General features: G+C 40.3%; 1 protein-coding gene across 8 annotated transcripts in view; it reads left to right on the forward strand.

Annotated features, from left to right (window-relative positions):
- The window catches only part of ntng1a (netrin g1a), a 127,670-nt gene that overhangs the window by 56,435 nt on the left and 48,382 nt on the right, over nt 1-22,853 (forward strand). For all 8 annotated transcript variants that reach the window (XM_088071801.1, XM_088071795.1, XM_088071797.1 and 5 more), the window contains exon 3: nt 5,557-6,200. In XM_088071801.1, coding sequence (XP_087927927.1) covers nt 5,557-6,200 — 644 coding nt within the window. The remainder of the gene's footprint in view (nt 1-5,556; nt 6,201-22,853) is intronic.

Genomic DNA, 22,853 nt, shown 5'->3' on the forward strand with positions numbered 1-22,853 from the left:
TGATGCCAGTGCTCTTTTATCCAGAATGCACTGGTCAGGCTCCAACATCACCTGCAAGGTTAGGAGGTCAGATGAGTGATAAGAAACAGCTGATAAATACAGTAGCGAAAAAATAACTATAAGTGCACTTCACATAGTTAATCCTTTTATATTTTTATTTTATTTTTTAAGTCAAAATCAACATCAAAACACGTTTTATATTCATTTATTTCTCTCTAGCACACAGATCACTCTTAAAAAGAAATGTATTGCCCGTAGTAAAAAGGAAGTAAAAGAGTAGAGGGAAAGGTAGAAAGAGGAGAAGATGGAGGGTGGATTCAATTTGCTATCTGGGTTACAAGTCCGAGACATCTGTCACACAAACGGGTTTGTTTGATTGGTGGGAGCCCATCTATCTAGATGGCTTGTCGGCAGTTAGTAAATTTATATTCCCCCAAGTCCCATCCTCCATCAGTGGTTGTATGCAGGCCAAGTCTGTCAGCTGCCGAGGTCATATCTTATTTTAAAACATGGTCAAAACCTCACCAAGTTCCCTGCTTTACACCTCCTTTGTATACAGTACATAAACACATATTTGCTTCTCAATGATAGCAACTTTTACCTCTGTATCTTATTATCGATGAGGATAAAAATTACACAAACAATCCCCAAGATCTTTGATCATAACAACCTTTTACAGAAAGGTTTGTTCTTGTTTTGTTTTTCTTGTTAAGATACAGGTTAAATTATAAAAGATAAAACACCTCTCGTCCTCTGTATAAAGCCACTATGAGAAAACACATGAATTAGGGGAAAAAAGAATCAGTGCAGCATGGGATGTTTGCCAGGGATGTACAGCAGTTATTCACATATTCAAGTAGAGTAATGAATCATAAAAATGTGAAAATTTGCATTAAAGTAAGAAGCATTTCTCAGTGGATAGAGTTCAGGTACCTATTCTCATTTCACTTTAATGGATAACTAGAGAACCTACAACAGGAGAGGATGTTCTTAACTTTAAATTTATGATTGTGAAGATGATCATCATACTTTGGTTTGTGTTATTACTTTAAATACATGACGCGACGCAACGCTAGGCGAGGTGACGCGACGCGACACGAGGCAATGTGACGCAACGTAATATTTCCACTAACTATAGTTTTCACTCATGACATGAACAACATTTTCGAGGGTCAAAAGTCCTGTGTTTGTTTGATCCATCCACAACCCTGATCCCATCCCTTACAGTGCATTATTGGGTATATATATATATATATATATATATATATATATATATATATATACACATATGGGTATAAATATAAACCATAGCAGTAGATTTTTGTTGGGGGACAAGAGGGACACATCACCCTGAATATTTTTGAGAATGTGCATTTGACCCCCAAATAAAAACATTAAAATAACAGAGGACAGACATTTCCATCGCAAAGTGATTCAGAAAAGGAATAGATTTGGTCGTCAGAATTACCAGAATGCAGGAAATTAGGTGTTTGATGCTCAAAATGTCCTGGGGGATGATCCCCAACCTTGACATTAAATATTTGTCCCCTCTAGGGTTGAGACAAAATCTGCACCCCTCGTGCAAACAGTGAATGAGAATAACCTGTTCTGCAACATGTCTAAAAGCCTTGGTTGGCAAAGCCAGGGAAAACCACTTCCCTGTGACCTAAACACTACAGATAGTGCTGGTCTGTGCAGTGCAGCTGAATGGAATTAGTCTAATTTATTATCCTCTACGTTGCTGCATTGTTGACTTTTATTCCTCCAGTCGGCTGGTAAAATTAGCCTGAACAGTTTGACAATAATGAGGACAACACTAAAGGAATTTAGAGCAGCTTCCTGATCATTTGTGCAATCCACCCACAACCACGTACATGTTGGTATAGATGAACACCCACCTGCACTCGCGCTCTCTCACTCACTCTATCTCACTGCATCACAATGCTAATAATCGGATTAAGCCGCTGTGTTTTGGGTGGGTCGACGCCATCTCTTTTAGCACCAATTAAGCGTGACCTATCTGCTCTAGCAACCTCTGCGCTGGCTTTGTATTCTGTGATGGCTGTCCCCCAATCCTGGCCACTTATCATCACACTGGGATTAATAGAAACATCTTTTGTAATTACAGAAAACACTGCGTTGCCATGCCGAGTGCTGTCAATTATTTTAATATGTGCCAAATCATTAATCAGCTAACAGAGCCCTCAGCAGTGCCCTACAGTAAAACACAGAAATCTGCCATTGATTTTCATGAGGCCGTACTCAGCATTTTATCTCCTTTCTCTTCTGACCAGTGAGATTATTGATCTTCATAAAGGCAGTATTTTGTCGTTAGGCAAGAAGCGGGGGAGACAGTAATGAAAGGTTTTTAACCTGTGTGTTCGGGGGAGCGCTGGACGACTGGCCCAGGTTGCCAGGTGCTAAACACAGCAGATTTTCAGCTGCTCAGCCACAAGGATCGATAGGGATACATCTTTGTCTGATTACGGAGATGTGGTGGTGAGGAAGGCAGTTTGCTTGTGTGTGTGTAAATGCATCTCCTATTGATATGCTGTGGTGAAGGATTAACTAAGAATATGTCCATATTGGACTTAAGTTCCTTTTTGAGGTTCTTATTCTTGAGTATTTATATTTTCTGCTTTTTTATACTGGGACTCCACTACATGTGTATGCAAAAATGTTAAAATGAGCTCTACCCGAACTTTCTACAACATTAAAATGCTGCTTTGGCATTTAGCCATTAGTAATAATAATCTGATACTATAGTCTACAACAAGATAGCACTGACATGCACTTAAGTATTTTTACTTATGTTGCTTTAAGTAGATACTTTATGTTGATCATACATTTGTACTTTTACTTAAGTAGCTAAACACCAGGGTGAACAGCAATGTTTTGCTCTCCTCTCTGGTTTAAAATGTGTGACTGGGTCAGTTCAGACGCTTCATCGCTCCAAAAAACCTCCAAGTATAAAGAGCGAGAAAGTCCGCAGAAGGTAGGCATGAGGGAGGGGAGGTGAATTGGTTAAACAAACTCCAGACTGTGTTCTTGGCAACCTCTGTTTGTTTCCTGTGTAAAACCAAAAGTCAGTCAAATTATTTTATTAATACACATAGTATGCTAGTGCGTGTAGTGTGTCGCGTTACATTACATGTGAGTAAGAAACATTGCTATTTTTAGCCAAACCATGATTGTTTTTTTTATAAACCCAACCACATACTTTTGTTGCCTAAACTTAAAGGATGTAAACCTAATAATTGCATTTTTAACCTATGCTCTAAATTCATTTTGAAAAGAGACTGCATACATTTAACATATAAATAGTGTGAACAAACATATCGTCCCTGAACGTCCAAACTGACTCTGGAGGGAAAACTAGAGCTTCACATTTAAAACTCTATAGGGCCACTGACCAGACGTTGGTATTAAATGAGAATGGAGTGAGAATCTATTGGTTACTTGGATCACTGATGTCACAGGGATCCGCAGTCTACATGTATGTCACTTAAGCAAGTTGAGAAGTTTAACTACTTGGGTTAACAAAGACAAGATTCAAGGGGGTGTTGAGTTACTCTTTAAATAAAATGTGAATGAATGAGTTTAAGTTGTTGTGGAATACATTGAGGTATTCAGATCTAAACTTAATTAAAGGATCTACAATGTTTATAAGTAAAAATAAAGTAGTAGTAAAATAAACTTACTCAAGAGTAGTTGTCTCATATGAGGATCAGGAGATAATTGCTAAATGTAAAAATAGAAAATTGTGTAACTTAAAACTTGATTTATAACTGAGATTTAATTAAAATACAAATGTCTCGAACAATGTTAGGATTTCAAGCATTTAAGGGCACCATTTGATCACAAAAATGTAAGTAAATAATAGTACTTTTGTTGTTAAGTTAGTACAATACAATAGAAATACACACACCTGTGCTCCAAGCAGAGCACGCCACCGTCGTTGAATAACAGTTTTAGGTCTCCCTCGATGAATGTACATTTCCAACGAGCCACAGCAACACAGTCGGCCGTCCTGCATGCCAAGTGTGTTTTTTAGAGAGTGTTCACACCCCCTAAGCAGGCATAACTGTCGCCTATGAGTTATTACACATCTGTCTGTGGATACACTGTGCACCAGATGCTGCAGTTAATGGCACACCTAACCTCCCACCATGAGATGATACACTAAAACCCAAGTGGAATTTTCCACTGTCACTCTGCTTTATTCCTCCTCCGTCTCCTCCCAGCCACCACTGTCCAGTGCTGGTAGAAGCCCGTAGGGGACGGTCCAGACAGGATATTAATGGGGCTCTCCAACAGTCAGAGGCCTGACAGAGCCCTGTTTCATTGTCACCTTGCCTTGGAGGACAAGGAAAAACTTGCAAAGCTTATTAGCCGAATGGAACTGTTTCTCACTCTAACTTACTCGATCTCTGCCTCAACGCTTCATTAGACTGTCTTACATCAGAAGCCTTCTTCTCTTGCTGTTTCCTCACCACATCGCCACACTGACTTTCACACACACAGCCACACGCACAGGGCGACATCTCCCACCTAATCAAGTAGTGGATTATCTTGTCCTGATAAATTGGAGCTTGTAGCACTTGAAAGGTCCTCTTGGAGGAGTGCCTCCTCCCCCTGACAGCTAGATGGAGCCCCCAGGGAGCAAGGAGAGAACATCGCCTGGTAATGATTTGTGGTAAATCGGACAAATGTTTTTGGAAAGACCTCTTTCAAGCAAGGGATGTGATGAATTTAAAGCTTAGGAAGAAACTCCAAAAAACACAAGTCAAATTCAGATGTGAGGGATAAAAATAGACAGATCTATTAGCCCTCCACTAATGGACTTATGGTTGAAATGATTCAAAAGGTTTAGGTGAAGTCACTTGCACAGCTTGTTTTCGAGATATGCTCAGTGTTTATGAGTCAAGTTGGGAAAAAAAAATAAGGGAAAACTTTGATACTTTGTGAAGAACCAATGGCCTCACTCTGCAGAAATACTGAAAAGAGACAGTGTTGCTTTTTACAAAAGTACTCATTCCATCAGTTTACAAACGTGTTCCTCTTGGCTTCCTGTCACAAACGGCACACTATTCTTGCGATCTCATCTTTGCAGAGCAGGACAAAACAGACGTCTTAATTTCATGACTGGGAGTGATGTGACATTTGTAGTGACATGACGGAACAATGCAACAGAGAAGAAGCAAACACGCTATATTGACAGAGTTAACAGAGGTGTTGGCAGAATCTTAAATGATGAATGTGCAACATAAAGCTACGTGGCTTCAAATATTCATATATGACTGCACACAATGCTTAGCAGAGCATGTGTGTGCACATGATGCCCTCATTGTGATTCAGCTTAGGGCTTCACAAATCCCTAAACAACTCTCCTAATGACATGTTGGTGTATAAGAGAGACAAAAACACGCTTATATTGAGTTCCCCTCACAATCAACTTTGAAAATGACCTGACTTGTTATTTCTCACCAAGACTAACAACCTTTCATTACCTTGTCTTCCTTCTTTGTTTGTTTCCTCTGCTCTCTCTCTATGTAGGAGAACCCCTACATGTGTAATAATGAATGTGATGCCAGCACAGAGGAACTCGCCCACCCTCCAGAGCTCATGTTTGATGTCGAGGGCCGTAATCCCACAACCTTCTGGCAATCCACATCCTGGAAGAAGTACCCAAAGGCCCTCCTGGTCAACATCACGCTATCTTGGAACAAGACCATTGAGTTGACGGATGACATCGTCCTTACCTTTGAGTCGGCCCGGCCCGAGCAGATGGTCCTAGAAAAGTCACTGGATTATGGACGGACCTGGCAGCCCTACCAGTTCTATGCTACTGACTGCCTGGATGCCTTCACCATGGAACCCAAGACGGTGCAAGACCTGACTCAGCACACCCTGCTGGACATCATCTGCACTGAGGACTACTCACGAGGTTATGTGTGGAAATATGATAAAACAGTGCGCTTTGAGATCAAGGACCGCTTTGCGCTGTTTGCCGGGCCCCGGCTCCACAACATGGCTTCGCTTTATGGCCAGCTGGACACTACCAAGAACCTGCGGGACTTCTTTACCATCACAGACCTGAGAATCCGTCTGCTCCGGCCTGCTACAGGAGCGACCATGGTGGACGAAAACAACCTGTCCAGATACTTCTATGCCATCTCTGACATCAAGGTCCAGGGCAGGTAAGATATGAATTCTTGTGTACACGTCATGTGAGCAAAACTGCCTCAGGCCTCCAGAGACCTATAGCCCAGCCAAAATCTGTATGTGAGGTCTATGTTGGTAGTAAATGGGAGGAAAAATTGACCATGTATGGAAATGTTCATGGGTTCCATAATGGCCCCGAGCCAATTGCCCATATGGGTGAGTTTACCCCAGCTGGCCCCATATCGGTTATGCTTAGGCTACCTCAGTGCGAAGTACCAAAGTGGGCATCTTATATGGGGCCCACTTCGGTAAACTCACCCATATGGGCAATTGGCATGGGGCCGTTATAGAGCCCATGAATATTTCCATATAGGGCCAATTTGTCAGCCCATTTACAACCCATATGGGCCCCATTTTCAAATGTTAGCATGGAGGGACTCCATGTATTCTAAGTGTGCATGCCAATTGTTTTTTGTAATTTAACCCTTTGAAGCCTGAGCAAATTGGCTTGATTTCTTCAAAAACATGGGAATGTGGAAATGAGCAATGAAAGGAGAAATTACCCACTATACAATAATTAAAATGTATTTAAGAAAACAGCTGGAACACAGTTTTAAATATAGAATTATGATTGTTATAAATATTGTTTTTCTCTACCTCTTTCCCTTATTCTTAGACATTTTTCCTTAGTTTTCTTTAAATAAATTTCTGAATCTTCTAATTTCTTGCAATTCCTGGAACATTTCTTATCAAGTTGCCTGTTGCCTTTTTTCATGTTTTCCAAAGAAATCAAACCAAATTCCTTGGGATTCGAAACTTTATATATCTGTGAAAGGCAGATATCAAGAAAGAAAAGACAAGAAAAGTGATTTCACTCCAAGTTTCAAAGGGTTAATCAGTAAAATTTATTTATTTATTTTTTTTTGCCCTTGAGTGCCTTATCAGGTTAATCCAGCTATGGATGGACTAAATCTCTGAAGTGAAACATTTAGGACTACTTCAGTTGTTTTTTTTTAGTGAAAAAGCTACCCAATAGTGAAGAAAAATGCGTTTACCGTTGCCATTCTATCCAATTAGGCAGCAGATCCATAATGATGTGCAGAGTTCACCAGTTGTCAGCATGTCTTAATTAACCTAGCTGCTTACGGTTTGCTGAAGTGCTCTGTTTTGGACGCCAGATTCACTCAGCTGTCTATTAGCCCGTGGAAAACGTTGGAGGTAGCATTTCAGCCGTCAGGTCACTGCACGACGTAATTAGTGTTTGATTTACGGAATCCATAGAGGGTCATATAACATGAAAACAAGACGCCATTATATTGTTAGAGGAAAGGCCGACAAACGCTTCCCCCGCTTCTTGGCGCTACTACCAGAGTCACTGGGGCATAGACTTAAGTGGATCTGTTTTACACTTTGTGGTTTTTCAATATAACAGATGTGAATGTGGTTGTAGGGGGTAAAGGAATGAAGATTTAATTACTCTTGTTTTGCTTTTCACACATGAGAGGCTCGCAGTACAGAAGTGCAGAGTGGCGGAATGTCACAACAATTTGAAGTTGGGCAGATGACTGCAAATAGAAACATCAGTGGTGTTCTGCTCAGTCGCAGCAAACATCAGTTACGATGTGGTTGTGTGAAAAAATAAGTCAAAGTTTTCTCAGCTGAGTGCATGGATTAGCATCAGGCAATAATTTAAAGACCTCAGTTGTTGTCATTCTCATGCTACACTGGCTCTAGTCGTGCTGTGATAATGTGGTTGCTGCTGTGACATTATTTACATTAATATTGTCAAATGCCTTCAAGCTATTTAATGAATCCCTAATTTGTTGATTTCCTTATTATGCCATCAAAATGGAGTATAGCCATATTACACATGGCTCTGATGCAGTGTAAATGGGCAGGTACCCTTGAGCACAAGGGGCTATGATAATGAATGCCTCGCTCAGAAATTGAATTTTTGACTTTTCTCATGATTGAGAAGGTCATTCAGCAAAAATAACTGGAGGGAATTTACTAACACAAAAGAGTTGGACGGGGCATCCATTCAACACCCGCTGAAATGAAGGGGGCTGTCATAAGCGCAGATTATTTATTCTATCTGACTAATCATGACCAAACTCATACATCCCTGTGGGGCTGTAGTTTTGAGCAATGGCTGTGCGCCACCATCGGGCCGCTGTCGTTTACCAGCCCGCTGCTTTTAGAGTGACGCTCGCCTGAGAAATGTTCCCCACTGTTTACCAAAGGTAACACACAGTTCAGCCATAATGAGATACACTCTACACAGAGAGGCTTCACTCTTCTTTTCCCCCCTCCCATGGTGAATCACTGCTCAGCCCCTTTCTCCATGCGTCGTATACGAGACATAAGCTCCTTAACCCCCGGAATACAGTTCTGTGAGACTCGGCGGGAGCGATTTTGCAGGGGCAGTGAGGTTGAATCTGGCATATTTCACTGTGCTGGACTCGGCTGCCATCCCCCTGGATCAGGAGCAGAGGGGGTGTGGAGGGAAATACAGTAGGAGAGCTTGCAGATTTTCTGCCCTTGCCACAACAGTGTGAGAAACAAAGAAAGGAACCTAAGCTCTTTGCCAAAGTAGGTCAACCTAGAAAAGAGAGAAAAGGAAGGGAAGAAACACAAGTTTGCAAAAGTAGACCTCTCTGCATCTGTAACATGCGGCTAAAGTTGTTCCAGGGAAGCTGGAGGTGTCATGCATGTCCATTCTATTATGGGTGATTACAAGGGGGGACCGCACCAAAGGCACTGGGGAGAAAAAATCGATGCAAAGAATTTCAAATCAAACCAAGCATGGAGCCGTGAGATGGATGTGAACAATGCATACTGCCCAGTGACTTAAATGAATTTGACACCCTCACTCTTTTATTGTATCAGTGGGGCTAAATGGGTGTGTGGAGAGACATTGTGTAGAGTTGCGAGGATTTTCTAATTATCTACTGTATGACTTTAGCATAATTGCTCTGCCTCTCTTTTCTACATGCTTTACAGTAACTGCAGCCTGCAATTTGGTCAACTGCTCCCCTCCCCTCACCCTTTAGCTCAATCTCCCCCTCCTCTCCCTCCCTCCTGTACTGTGATCAATACAGTGTAATTAAAGCTGGAGAAGAATCAGGCGACTAAAGGATCTCTTTCTGGCTCTCGGGTTCTCTCTTTCAGCCTCTGTCCCCCTGTCCCTGTCTCGCTCTATTTCTCCTGTGCGGAGTAGACTTGTCTCTGAAGGGGGCTCTAGGTCCCTGTCTTGAATTATATACGAAGACCCAGCCCATTCCATTCCTGTGCCCCCACTCGAGGGATAAACACCAACTACATTCCAGAGAAAAACACTACCAACCACAAACTGAAAAATACAGTTAACAGAAAGAACTGTAGGTGGCACAACATTTATATCATGCCACCACCATGGTTTTTAATTGCCAAAATCAATTGTTTCATAGGCCCAAATTTTAAATAACCTCCCAGTCTGGCAACACACATGTCCTTTTAGTTCCAAACCTCTTGCTAACTGTCAGTGCATAAAAAATAATCAAAGTGCCACATCTTGTACTACATTTCCAGCTTGTTTATATGCCCTGTTTGCAAACAACAAAAAAGAGGATGGGAAAGAAAACTTTACCAATTTATGCATGTGTGTGGGAGTTTTCAATTTCCAAAGTATATATGTACTGTGGGGCATTATCAGGGAAGGTCAGACACAAACTTAACAGTTCACAGTCACTTTGACTGCAGGGCAACTGGTTATAAGAACCTTTTTCTGGTCTTGATTCCCCATCAGCCTCATGGAAAGAGAGTCTTGTACAATGACTGCGAATCCCCACATTAACCATGTACCCCGATCACGATATTGGCGCGGACAGCTCCCAGTCTGGCTTTTATTCTCCCAAGTATAATGTTTGCAATTCAAAACTCTTGGAAAGAAAATTTGAATGTTTAACAGAAGGAGAAGTGAGTTCAACTCATTTCCTTATTATTAAGTCTCTGACATTTTTCTCTTTATTAAAGCAACAATCCTAGATCGATCATTCGACAACACATCCCGGTGGCAGGAATTAGCCAGTTTGTATTCAGCTGATGTTGCTGAATATGAAGAGAGTGGTGTCACAGTTGTGGCCTCAGATTTTCTTTCAGAATCAAACATTGCACTCTGGCCGCACTTTGTCAAAACAATCCCATAATAAAGATCTGTTATATCTTTACTACATGAAGCAGTTCCACAGCAATTGAGCTGGTTTTTTTTTTTTTAGATTGTCACTACTTGAACAAATTCTTCTGATCCCAAGTCACTGGCTATATGGATGACTGCTTTTCTGAAATGCGATATAATAACTTCTATATTTCCAGAAAACTGATGTTTACCGCCGCTAATCTCTGCTTGAGGTTTGCGGCTCACACCCTAGTCTGCAGCTGAACTGTTAACAGTCAAATTGCATTGGGAGTAATGTAGGTACTAGGCTTGATTTTCATTTTTTTTTTACACTTTGAAACTCAAATTTCTTTTTGATCAGCCTAATATGTGAAACCATTTGGATTTTACATCAAGGAAAATATTTGGATTTTCAAACACTATTTGGTTTGAGTGCCACCAATTATATTCCAAATTTCTTGAAATGTGCACTAAAAACAGTGTGAAATCCATCTAAAGCAACCGTTTTGCTATGCCTATTGCCACCGCCCACAAAATGTAAATATGTCATCATGCTGTCACGCTTTAGTCATCATTCCCACTCACTTAAAGGATTTTTGTTGGCACAATACAATAGCATGTTGTGCAATAAGAGTACTGCATATCTGCGATAGTGTGTCAAGTGTGAAGTATAATATAGCACACTCGATTGTTGGGAATCAGTTATCAATTATTAAATGAACACTTTGAGAGAGCGTTTATTCGCTCACTAAGATGGAGATGAAGATCAGTACAATACCACCACCAGCCGGTTAGCCTAGCTTAGCACAAGTGCTGGGACAGCTGGCTTTGTAAAAAAACAAAAAAAAACATATTGTGGTTTTATCAGGGGTTATGGGATATTTTTTGACAGTCTTTATGCTAAGCTAAGACAAAAAGGACAAGTTATTATGTTAAGACGGATTATGTGTTGTACTTTTTCTTGGCTGGGAGTAATGACCTCCTTGAGTCTTTTCCTAACTAAGGTTACCCATAGATGTATGAAGACAACTGGACTGTTGAAGGGCACCATTCATTCCAATGAGATTTAGTCACACATGAAGCCAAAAAAGGTTGTCTTCTGAATGGATATTGTGAGACTCAAATAAATGTATCTACAAATGTCCATGCATCACTTGAAAAATGTAAGTCCATGGGAAAAATACTTTTTGGGCATGGCATCATGTGACGGACATAAGAGCTGTGATTAAATGATTAGCCTACCTTGTCAAATTAGCTTCGAGGCCTGGCGATGTTCTGGGGGCTTGAGGTTACCAGGTAGAGTCTGATCAGATGACAGGAAGTCACAGCTTCAGTCTTTATGCTAAGCTAACCAGCTGCTAGCAATACCTTCATACTTAGCACAAAGACATAAGAGTGGTATTAATCTTCTCATGCAATCTTTAGCAGGAAGCATATAAGCAAGTTTCACAAAAATTCAACATATTTCTTTAGCAGTAGCTTTTCCTACCACTCTGTTATTTTAGCTTAGCGGGACTTGTTCCAGTGATATCCAAAAGTATGAAAAAGCAGAGCTTCCATCTGAGGTATATACAAATATAACAGATGTAAAAGATTAGACAGTTCATCTCTCCCACAATGCATGGGTCATACTATTCATGCATTCTAATTGGTGTTGAGTTCGGTGCATGCTTTGGATACAGCTGTTTCAACTACAGATCAGCAATTTGGTGAATGATGGCTCTATCGGATCTCCCCTAAGGGAGGAACAAACAAGAAGTCAATCTGCTTTTTTTTCCCTCTCCCTCTCCCTCCACAGTGCTTGGCTTGCTCCTAGGCCTGCCTGTAGTCGACAGATAATCTATTTGTGCTAATTTCATGTTTCTCGCTGCCCACTTCCCCCTTGAATAAGTCATCCCACTTGTCTACCCTCCTTAGTCTCTCTCTCTCTCTGTCTCTCTCTCTCTTTCTCTGTGCCACCATGAGCATCTATTTACCTTCCGCTATGCTCTGCATTTTAGCCTTGTTTTTTGAATCAGCAGTCTGCATTAGTCATTGTGTGGGAGAACACCATGTCGGTAGGACAGGCCGAGCTGAGAGGTCCAGATTACTTGGACCATCTGTTAACATCAACGCCACGTGTTAGTTTTGTGGCTGAAATCAAATGACCTGCAGTCTTTTGTTAGTCCAGCAAAAGTGACTGTGGCAGTTCAAACATCAATTAGAGTATGAGTGAATTGCCTAATGTATGTCATTTTTACTGAAGAATGATGGAAGTGAAGTGTCTGTGACTCACTGAAGAGGAAACAGGGCTGGTGTGGTTGCAGCTCAACAGCCAGAGCTGTAAAGTGGTAGTACCACACACCCAATTCATTCTGCCCCCATGTATCAACCTGTCACTTTGCTGTCCACACTGCCACTTTTCACTCACTGCTTCAGCTCATGGAAAGATGACATTGCCATTATTGGGCAATTATGCCCAGACCACTGCGCCTACAGTCTTGTGCCATAACATTTTGTAGTAAAGCAATGCAGCCAATCCGAATGGGACAATTACCAATGCATAGATAGCATTTTACTATTGTATCTAATTAAGGTGAAGCTAGATTTAACTTCTTTAGATTTTTATATTTAATTTTGCTTTAGTAAATGTAGTTTTTTACTCTCCACTGCTGCTATTTATCGAATATAGTCATGATACAATAGTTGCTTTTTTTTATTATCTTTACTTTGATAAGTGTCCCATACTGTATTATAGGGGTACTTATTCATTTTGTTATTAGGGAAAAATGTAATTGTTCCATGGCCTTGACTCTGACCTTCGCCTGCCCTCTCCAAGCAGCAACCTCCGAGGCTGAAAAATGAATGAATGAAATGCCAAAAAACTGCAGTTCCTCGAATAGACCCTTTAGGCTAGCTCCAAAAGTGGGTCAATCACCGTAGACCCCTCAATTAAAAATGCCCAACTTTACAGCCTGATACAAAAAATGGTTTTGATCTCGATGGCTAATTTTCCAGTTCATGACAACTATGGGAGTGCATTTTTATATAACTTGCCTGTTTAAATTTGATCAAGGTTTTAAGTTTTACATAATTAATTGTCCACATATGGTCATTTCTGACTTCAAAAATCCTAAATGGCCACGGCTTGAATGCCAAACTCAAAGCTACAAACCAGTGGTTGACATCACCTGTTATGCGCATTTTTGGCCCTCTCCCCTCCCTGCTCTTGTTTATCCACCACTGCACTTCAAAGCATGCAGGGAAATGTGTCTTTTATTTATTTCTGCAGCGTTTTGAGTTAGTTCAGTTTGAGGCTGTGAGCTGCCTTCCTACACTTGTAGGTCCACTGGGACAGGAAGCGTAGGATGGTTTATTAACTGGTGACCTCAAGTTGGCAACTGAAATATCATCACTCTGCTCGTCGAAGTCTCATGGTTACCCTTCAAGTTGTAATCTATGTTTAAAGATTTGATTCAATTTTGACAGTATTTAGGTAAAAACTGTCATCCTGAATCGATAGAGACCTTGTCATTTGGGGACTTGTTTTGCTTATGACCTGTATTAACCTTCCCAGTAGGAATCTTTACCTCACTTTATCTCTTTGTATTTGTTTTATTTGTTACTGACAGAGCTCAATCAGCCAGACTGTCGCTGCCTCAGACGCTACCAAACAGCCCCAGCTGCCTCTTTATTCCCTTTGTCTCTTTCTTCCTTCTCCCATCAACACCTACATCACCTGTCGCTCCTGACTTCCGTCCATTTCTCCACCTTTCTAGCTTTGATCCTCCTCCCTCAGTTCGTCTCTAGCTGGCGCCCTCCCTACTTGAATCTGCCAGGTTGAGGAGCTCAAAAGAAATTTTTGTCAGTCGAGGCAGAAACTTTTTACTCACCCCATTCCAATGCTCTAGAAGTGCCTGCTTGATAAGGCTTTGAAAAGTATGCATGGGTGTTTGGACAACAGAGCATCTTACAGTTTTTGGGACCAGCCTCCAGCTGCAGAGAAGCAGGGCCAAGCTGGCAAAGAGAAAAATCTCTGCATGAAATAAATCCTGATATGATGTATTAGTTCCAAATGTCCTTGCAGAGTTCTGACAGGTCTCAACACCTGCAGTCCCCTTAATGTCCTCATGCAGCTCCTGCTTTAATGCACCACTTTTTGAATTGCTTGTTAATGTAGGTAACGACAACAGTAATGCAGAATTAGTTTCCAGTTGTTTGCCTGCGTTGATCGTTTACCACTCACAGTCATTTACTCAAACGTGCCCCCATCTAGAGGCAGCTGTAGTGGGTGTGTCTCTGTGTGAGGCGGTATTAATATAGAAGCTGGTCCTCCTGTCCAATTAATTGGATATTCCCAGCTGCAAAAACCTCCCCAAGCAGTACACATGTGAACCGTGAAGGTAAAAAAGAACGGATATGAGGAGAGGGCGGATTTGAAAAATGCGATAGGCGGAGGCAGAATATGTGGTGCATCGCGTTGGCAGCAGTAGAGCGTAGTGCACCATATCTAGGGGCCACAGCTGCCTGTGCACAGTCATCTGCATACGGCTGCCGGCAACATCGGACCATCATCACTACGTCTGTGTCCTTTGTAACAATGTACAAAAACGGGGCATATTCCTGGATGGTGGGACAAAAATAATTTGTGTGATGATGTTTTTTTCTGTCAATCAGGCCTTGGTGCAGATGCTTCATTAGCGCTCATTAAGAAGAGTGGCCATAATTTTAGCCATGCCAGCAGCGTGGCGCTATGGCAATGTCGACCTGTTAATTCATCACTTTGGTCACTATTGAATGGATTAGCATGAAATTTGGTACTGATACTCTTTGTGTCTTGAAGATAAACCCTAATGACTTTGGTGTTCCCCTGACTTTTAGTCTAGCGCCAGTTTGAGGTTGATATTTGTAGTTTTGAGTGAAATTTCTTAGCAGCAATTGAATTGATTGCTATGGCAAAACACATCTATTGTGTTCCCTGCAGGGTGTATTGAAATCTCTTAACTTTTTATAGTGCCATTATCAAGCCAAAATTACCTGCAAAACTAACAACAATCCCTTCAGCTGCAACTTTTTTTTGTTTTGTTTTGTTTTTTTGCCAATAACCAAATATTAGTATGCCAACAGGCTTTATTAAAGTGGCTACAGTTAGCATTACATGAGCTAAACAATAGCATATTAGCATTGTTATTGTAAGCATGTTAGCATGCTGACGTTAGGTGCAGCAGTGCTTTGAGCTGCTGAGTACAGCCTCATGAATTTGTAGACTGTAGATACTGCAGTGGCTGACACATTTTACTACCATCTTTAACCATCATATTAATAGTAAGGGGAAACATGACATAATTTCACAGCCATCTGTTAGCAGGATTGACTATGTAAGAAGACCAACATGCTGCAAAATGTACATCAAAGGGATAGTTTGGGATTTTTGATGTGGGGCTGTTTGAGATACTTATGTATAGTCAGTGTATTACATGCAGTAGCTTGTGGTAGGTGTGCTGCAGGTTTGCAGAAACAGACATGGCGCATCCCACAGCTCAGCATACAGTGCTGTATAGAGGGGTTGATATCAGAAAGTGTTTAGCCATTTTAAAAGAGGCCTACCTAAAAAAAAATACAGTATCAGTCTAAGTAGATGCTGTACTGAAGGCGTTTTCGATATGAAGTTTTGTTTCAGTTGGATCACGTAACAGCAGCTAACAGCACTTTCTGACCCAAACAGCTGACCGGCAGAAGTGCCAAGGAAAAAGCTGTGTGATGCGTGTGCAAAGCTGTAAAAATATAGCATCCACTTAGACTGATGCTGATTCTTTTTAGGTAGGCCTTTTTGAAGGTGGCTAAAATATGTTTTGATATCAACCCCTGTGGGGCTGCGCCCTGTCTTTTTCTGCCAATCGGGAGGGTGCCCACCGCAAGCTACTGTATGTGATACACTGACTACATAAGTATCTCAAACATTCCCACTTCAAAAATCCTGAACTATCCCTTTAACTTTATATGTGTAATATTATAATCTTTTTACAGGGCTTACAGAGACTTTTAGTTGATGTCAAGCTGTTCTCATTCACTGTTCATACTCATACTGATGAAAAGTAATGCACTATTATTCATATATTATGGTTAATCCATATAATCGTGAGCCAAGAGGCTTTGGTCATATACCCACTGACCTGCAGGCTGTCTTCTAATACACCCATAGTCCTATGACAGTCATATGACAGGAGCAAAGGAGGAAGTCAAGTGATGTAGTATAAAAAGTGACGAGGTCTTTGAAGAGAGGTGGTCAGGTCAAACAGACAGCAGAAGCATGGGACCAGTGTTTGTGTCATGTGTGAAACCAATAGTCAACTTTTGCAGTAATGTATGCACTTAACATCATGTCTCCATGTTGACACGTGACATTAAGTACGTAGAGTGACAATGCCTACCCATGATTATTTCCTAAACCTAACCTAACCAGTGAGGGCACTAATGCATAAGATATCTTACATACCATGTGCAGAACTTTTCATGAAATATCATTTGAGCTGTTGTATGAGGACACATTGTAGCTGTTTGCCACGGTTAGAAGTGCACAAGATTGCTTGAATTGTATTACTTGTTTCACAAACTGCTGTTTCCTTCAAAACATGTTTTAATCAAACTCTTGTCGCTCTGCTTTTTAGCCACATACCAGGTTTGACCTTGGTGCTGTTGCTGTTAAGCTGTTAAACTCCCACAGGGTTACATCAAAGCCAAAGTTAAATTAGCAAGTCTTGTTGAATTGCAGAGATTTAATATCATATAAAGAGGAGCAAATGATTTCAGCAAAGATACTTGACATGTACCTCCTAATGCAGTTATAATATGCTTTAAACTTTAAGTAGACTACATATTAATATACCTTTTATATATACCAAAGTTTTTTTTAAGATGCACATTAGAAATTGAGCTTAAAAAGTCTATATTCTCTTCCAACTTAAGTGTAAACAGCACAGTCGATGAAACTAATCAGGCTAAAAAGGCGTTACATTTAGATACAACTGTGTTTCACAGGGGAGCAATAAAATCAGGTGCGGCTATCAAATTCTCTTAAAAAGCTATATGTTATTTCTCATTAAGTACTGCATTCCTATTTATTTGAAAAATATAGTAAGTCAAAAACTTACACAGGGTTCAGACTCATTAAAATATGCATGCATTAAAGAAATTAAAGCTCAATAAAGCCCTTTTTGTTATGCATTAACTGGGAGCAATGTCGATATTGCGTTTTGCAACTTCAAGTATGTGGAGGCTGAGATTCATTCATATCTCTAGTTTAAAAACGATCAGTAACACCCATCTCAGTGCAATGTGGATAGAAACATGAAACAAAGGTAAAAACATCCGAAGCTCTCTGTTCAGAAGAAGAGTTCTCTGTAAAGGAAAACAAGCTGTGCAATGTTCTGGGTGTTGCTGCAGTTATGAGGAAAAAAAGATACATTTTGTTTGAATTTTGAATGTTTTGTCACAACAAACAAAAACTTTATTCTCATTGTTCAAGGGCATCAGTCTGAGTAGCACATTTTATTTATCCTGCGTGTCTTTAGAGGGTGAATATGAGTGCGACTGCTAAGGTGGACTTTTAACTCGCAGTCTATTTCCATGTATAAACTACCCTTTTCTGAGCACAGATTCTTCTCGCTGCCTTTTAAAACCTCCTCTGTCTTTCCCCATGCTGACTATCACTCTCACATACAAATGGTGGGATGAAAGAAGGATGGATTTTGACTGCTTAGTTTCTGTTTGCTGAATTGCCCCTTTCCAAAGACAATCCAGCTTAAATCTATTGTACTGTACTTTCATAAGGCCAATGATATTTCATTTTTTTTATTATTATTCAAAACACAGCAGAGCAGAGTATTTGCTTTCAGCTGTTTCCTGTCTGAATGAAGTGGCTGCATGCATTGACAAAGGGGCCTGCCTATAGAAACCTCCGCAGGCATAGTTTGTGTGAGGGAAGGCATTCAGGTGAACGTGGCAATTTTTGCTTTTGAGACAGATTGTGCTGAAAAAACAACTTTTACTCCTGCAATAAAAAAGACAAGTAAAATATTTTTTAAACACGAAGGAATATTATATGTCTCTAATAATAGCAGTAGTAAGGAGAGCACAAAATTAACAGCTAATTACACCACTGCAAAATGATTTTTTGTTTTTTTACATACTGATACACTGATAGTGTTTGTAATGAATCGGTTTCATTCCCTTTTCATTTGTATGATATTTTCAGAAAAATCTGAAAATGTTTCATGTCATACCTGAAGCCCTACTCATTTGCCTTTTTTTTGCAAGTGAGACCTAGCCAAGACACAGTCATATAGCAGCAAAAAAGCAAACAGGAACCTTAAATCACAACAGTGATGATAGGTATGTTGGAATACATAATAGAGTTTATTAAAAAGCAGCTGCAGCTAGCCATGACCACTTCCTTTAGTCTACATTTTAAATCATATATGTTAAGGATAAGCGTACGTTACTCAAATTTTACTGATATTATCAACTGGATATGATCTAAAATTCCCTTCCCTAGCAAAAATAACAATGACTGCTAAGAAAAACAGGCATTGGATGTGCTAAGAGACAGTCAGTGGAATTGCTGTGTGGAGTGAGTCCTCATTTTGTGTAGAGAGATAAGTGTATTTACTACCCATGTAATGTTATGTAACGTCACATGACATACGTCACTAGCCTGATATGCTTCACATCCCAGCATACTGCGTTGTGATTAAAATAACTCGATTGAATTTTGGTTTCACACAGGACATAAACAGCGGCCTCTTGGGTGAAAGTCCAGAGTTTGTTTTGCTATTTATAAAGACAAACATGTAGGAAAATTGACATTTTTACACATAGAACACCATAATCTATGATGAAGCTTACAGAGACTTGTACTAGTTGTCCATTATTAGATGATTTTTCTCCTTAATTTGCATCCTAAATGCTTTAAAAAAATTAATTTCTAATTTCCAATAAAGCCTCTATGTTTCTCAACTGAAAAAGAGGCATGACAAAACAACAAACCTTGCAAAATACAGAATATGACCCCAAATCACAGTGATGCTGATTCATACTGGACTAATAATATAACATGACCTCTGTGTTTGGCAAAATACGGCAGATAAATTGCAGTGGAATTTCTACTTAAATTATGGATATGGCAGATTCACGCAGGATAAGATAACAGATGATCTCTGCATTTCTTTTACTAATTACCAGAGGCCCCCAGGTAATACAGGTCCCATGCAAATAATATGAATAGCACAATTATACAGTATTGTATTGTATTGTATTGTATTGGACAGTATACAAGTTATTATTAAGGATAAAATGAAAAAATAGCACTATGACATTATTCACCAGGACAAAGTTGCCCTTAATGATATGGAAATGTGCACTTCTGTTAAAAACAGTAAAAAGGTAAAAACAGTTTTGGTATAATTAAAAATAACCTGTAGCCTTTTCTTGCAAACAAACAAAAGTGATGTTTACATTCAGTGCTTCTCCCCCAAACACATTGTGTGTATTCGAGAGGTCTTACAAACATGGTTTCTCGGAAAAGATTTGCAAAGACAATTTTCTTTACTATTTCAAACGGTGCATTGTTTATGCCCCTGTCTCTGCTAGCTTGCAGTAACCCCGACTCTTCAGGGTCCACAGGGTTAGAAGAAGAAGGATGTGTCCAAATTCCAAAATTCTTTTATGTTCACCTATTGTGCCTTCTCTCATTAAAAACAACTGTTGGTATTTGCCAGTGGGAGCAAATATAAAAAACAAATCCTGGCTGTAGTGTAAATGGTAGAGAACTGCTCAGTCGTGAGATAAAATCAAATAAACAGAGAGCTTTATGTACAAATAAAATCCAGTCATGAGCTGCCATGTCACTGACATTGAACTCACTGAAGGCGTACAAGCCAATCCCTTACTATTTATCACAGGCCAGAGGAATCGACTGAGTCCAGAGATATGAGGAGCAAAGCTTCAAGTGACATGAAGATTTTATCAGAGGTGCACAGGACAGGAGGTGCGTCGCTTCAACAAATCCCTCTTCCCGTTCTCAGGGATGAAGCAACATTCATTTTTCACTTCAGAAGCAGAAGTCAACTCGATACACTTGTTTTCTTATTAAGTGCTGCATTTCTGATGATGCAGATCTTATATTTTGTGCATTGATTTCTCTCCCAATGGGTTCACTCATATTAGTAGCCAGGAATTATGTCATGAACTGGAACTCTGCACTGCTGATGTGCACCGCATGACGAGACAACTCACGCCTCAGTGGCATATATGGGATGTGGTGGCTTCATATACAGTATTTGCACTAAGGCTAGTGTGTGTGTGTGTGTGTGTGTGTGTGTGTGTGTGTGTGTGTAAATGGGCTCCCAGTGTGCATATCCTCCAGGCAATATCCATCCCATATTTGTTCCATAAATCCAAATCTAGTTCAGCAGGAATTCAATCTAAAATCCCCACATACACACACACGTATGGAGATAACGCAGGCAGCATCGTTGATTCCCGCCCTGATCGCACATTAATACCTCCATACAAACCAAATGATTAATTACTAACTGTTTACCATGGAGTTACATTAAAACCTTGACAATCTCAATGGGTACAATGAACCATTTTCCGATCTGATTTCTCATAAAGCCTTTTTATCTCGAACTTAGGGTAGGCAATTTTACTCTATTGTGCCAGAAAGGGGTCTTTGGGCGCAGACACCAGCCATACCGGAGACATTTTCTCTTCCTCACTGTCGACAGAGCACATTCAACATTCATGTGGTGACCCATTTCATTAATGGAGAGGCCTTTTTCGACGTGCCCCCCCTCCCATCTTTGTCAGCTACAGCCGCCCTCATAATGGGCCCTCCTGTCAGGGTTTCATGACTAATCCCCTCATTGACCTCTCCTTCACTTGCAGCCCTCACCACCACACTCATGATTTGGTAACCGGTGGAGAGAGTGGGGACATGTTGGCAACACTTGCATTAAAATGCCATCTGGAAAAACATAAAACACTCCACTTAGAACAAGTTTCAACATGGTTCTTCACTTAACTTATTTATTGTAAGCTTGTGAATATGTTTTTATCAGCGGAATATTTTGATATGAAAAGGTACTTTGAGCATTGTTGTCATCGTACGCTTTTGCTTTAATTAAATCTAAAATAAGAACCGTAATAGCTAGTGCATTTGCAGTAGGGAGCTAAGACATCTGTCTTTCCCATCATCAGGTCATAACCTCACATTTCTTTACCTTACGTGCCGTGCAATTGTGGTATTTCGCCAGAATTTCCCCATAATGGCCACAGGAGATCGCTTTCTGTACAATCCTACATTTATCAATCTAAAATAACAACCATAATAGCTACAATATATATTGACTTTACAGCAGAAAGCTAAGACTTCTATTTTCCCCATCATCACATCATTACCTTATCAGGATATCGTGTACCTTGTTTTACGTTACCTTACATGTGGATGGAAACAGAATATTTTGCTCTGACTATGCCATTATTTTCCAGTAATGGCCACAGGATATCATATCGATCTCAGATAAAAAGCAATAATTGCTTCAACATTCGTTGTTTTTTTTTAGCAGAGGGCTAAGGCTTCAGTCTTTCATCATGCTGTATACTTGAAATGTCGCCTAACATTACCTGCGGTGCAACAACGGCACCAGAGGAATATGTTATGTATCCATCACGCCTTTGGACTCTGCTCATATAAATGAGCATGTCTCAGAAACATAACCATGTAAATAGTTAAAATATGAAAGATATTATTATAGAATTAGGCTCACCTTGGCCAATGTTAAAGAAGGTCGTGATGAGTTGTAAAGTAATACATAATCAAAAATACCCCAACAAAGTTGGCCACCTTCTGATCAGTCAGATGTCCCACTGAGCTTGCCATATCGGCATGGGTGACATTACAAGAGAGCCTCGTCAGTGAAGAAAACACCATATGGCAGTATTCCCCCCTCATAAGCAGAAGCAGATATTTCTAACAGAGGGAGAAGTGTTGACAGCGTCATCATACTGTTCCTGTTTGCCTAATTCACCTCATGTGCACACAAATACACACACGCGGTGACAGCGCTGATGTGGTAAGATCCCAAACCTCCCCAAGCGAGATATTTGATTCTGATCTGAAGACGACAGGGAGTGATGAATAAAAACTGCTCGATAATGGGATCATTGAGTCATGAAAAGCGATTCTGAGCGAGTTATCTTTTGCGGAGGCCAATGAATGCAGACGCTCATTATGTATGGCCATCCGACGGTGCTTTAGCCTTCAAGCATAACAGGAGCATACAATGGAGCTGCACCTGACAAAAGGGAGGAAGAATAACAATCAAACAAAAGAAAAAGTGCTGTACTGAATTTTCCAGACCTTTGCCCTGTTAGCAAGGTAATGTAACTTACTGGAGCACGACAGCTCAGCGGTGATGTTGTGTGATGACTGAAATGATGGTGATTATGACTCTAGATGATGGTGATTTGAGATTCTGGGCAAAGTCCAATA

The sequence above is a fragment of the Plectropomus leopardus genome, chromosome 21 (assembly GCF_026936395.1).
Source record: "Plectropomus leopardus strain MGB_pleo_1.0 chromosome 21, ASM2693639v1, whole genome shotgun sequence".
Classification (NCBI taxonomy): Eukaryota; Metazoa; Chordata; class Actinopteri; order Perciformes; family Serranidae; genus Plectropomus; species Plectropomus leopardus.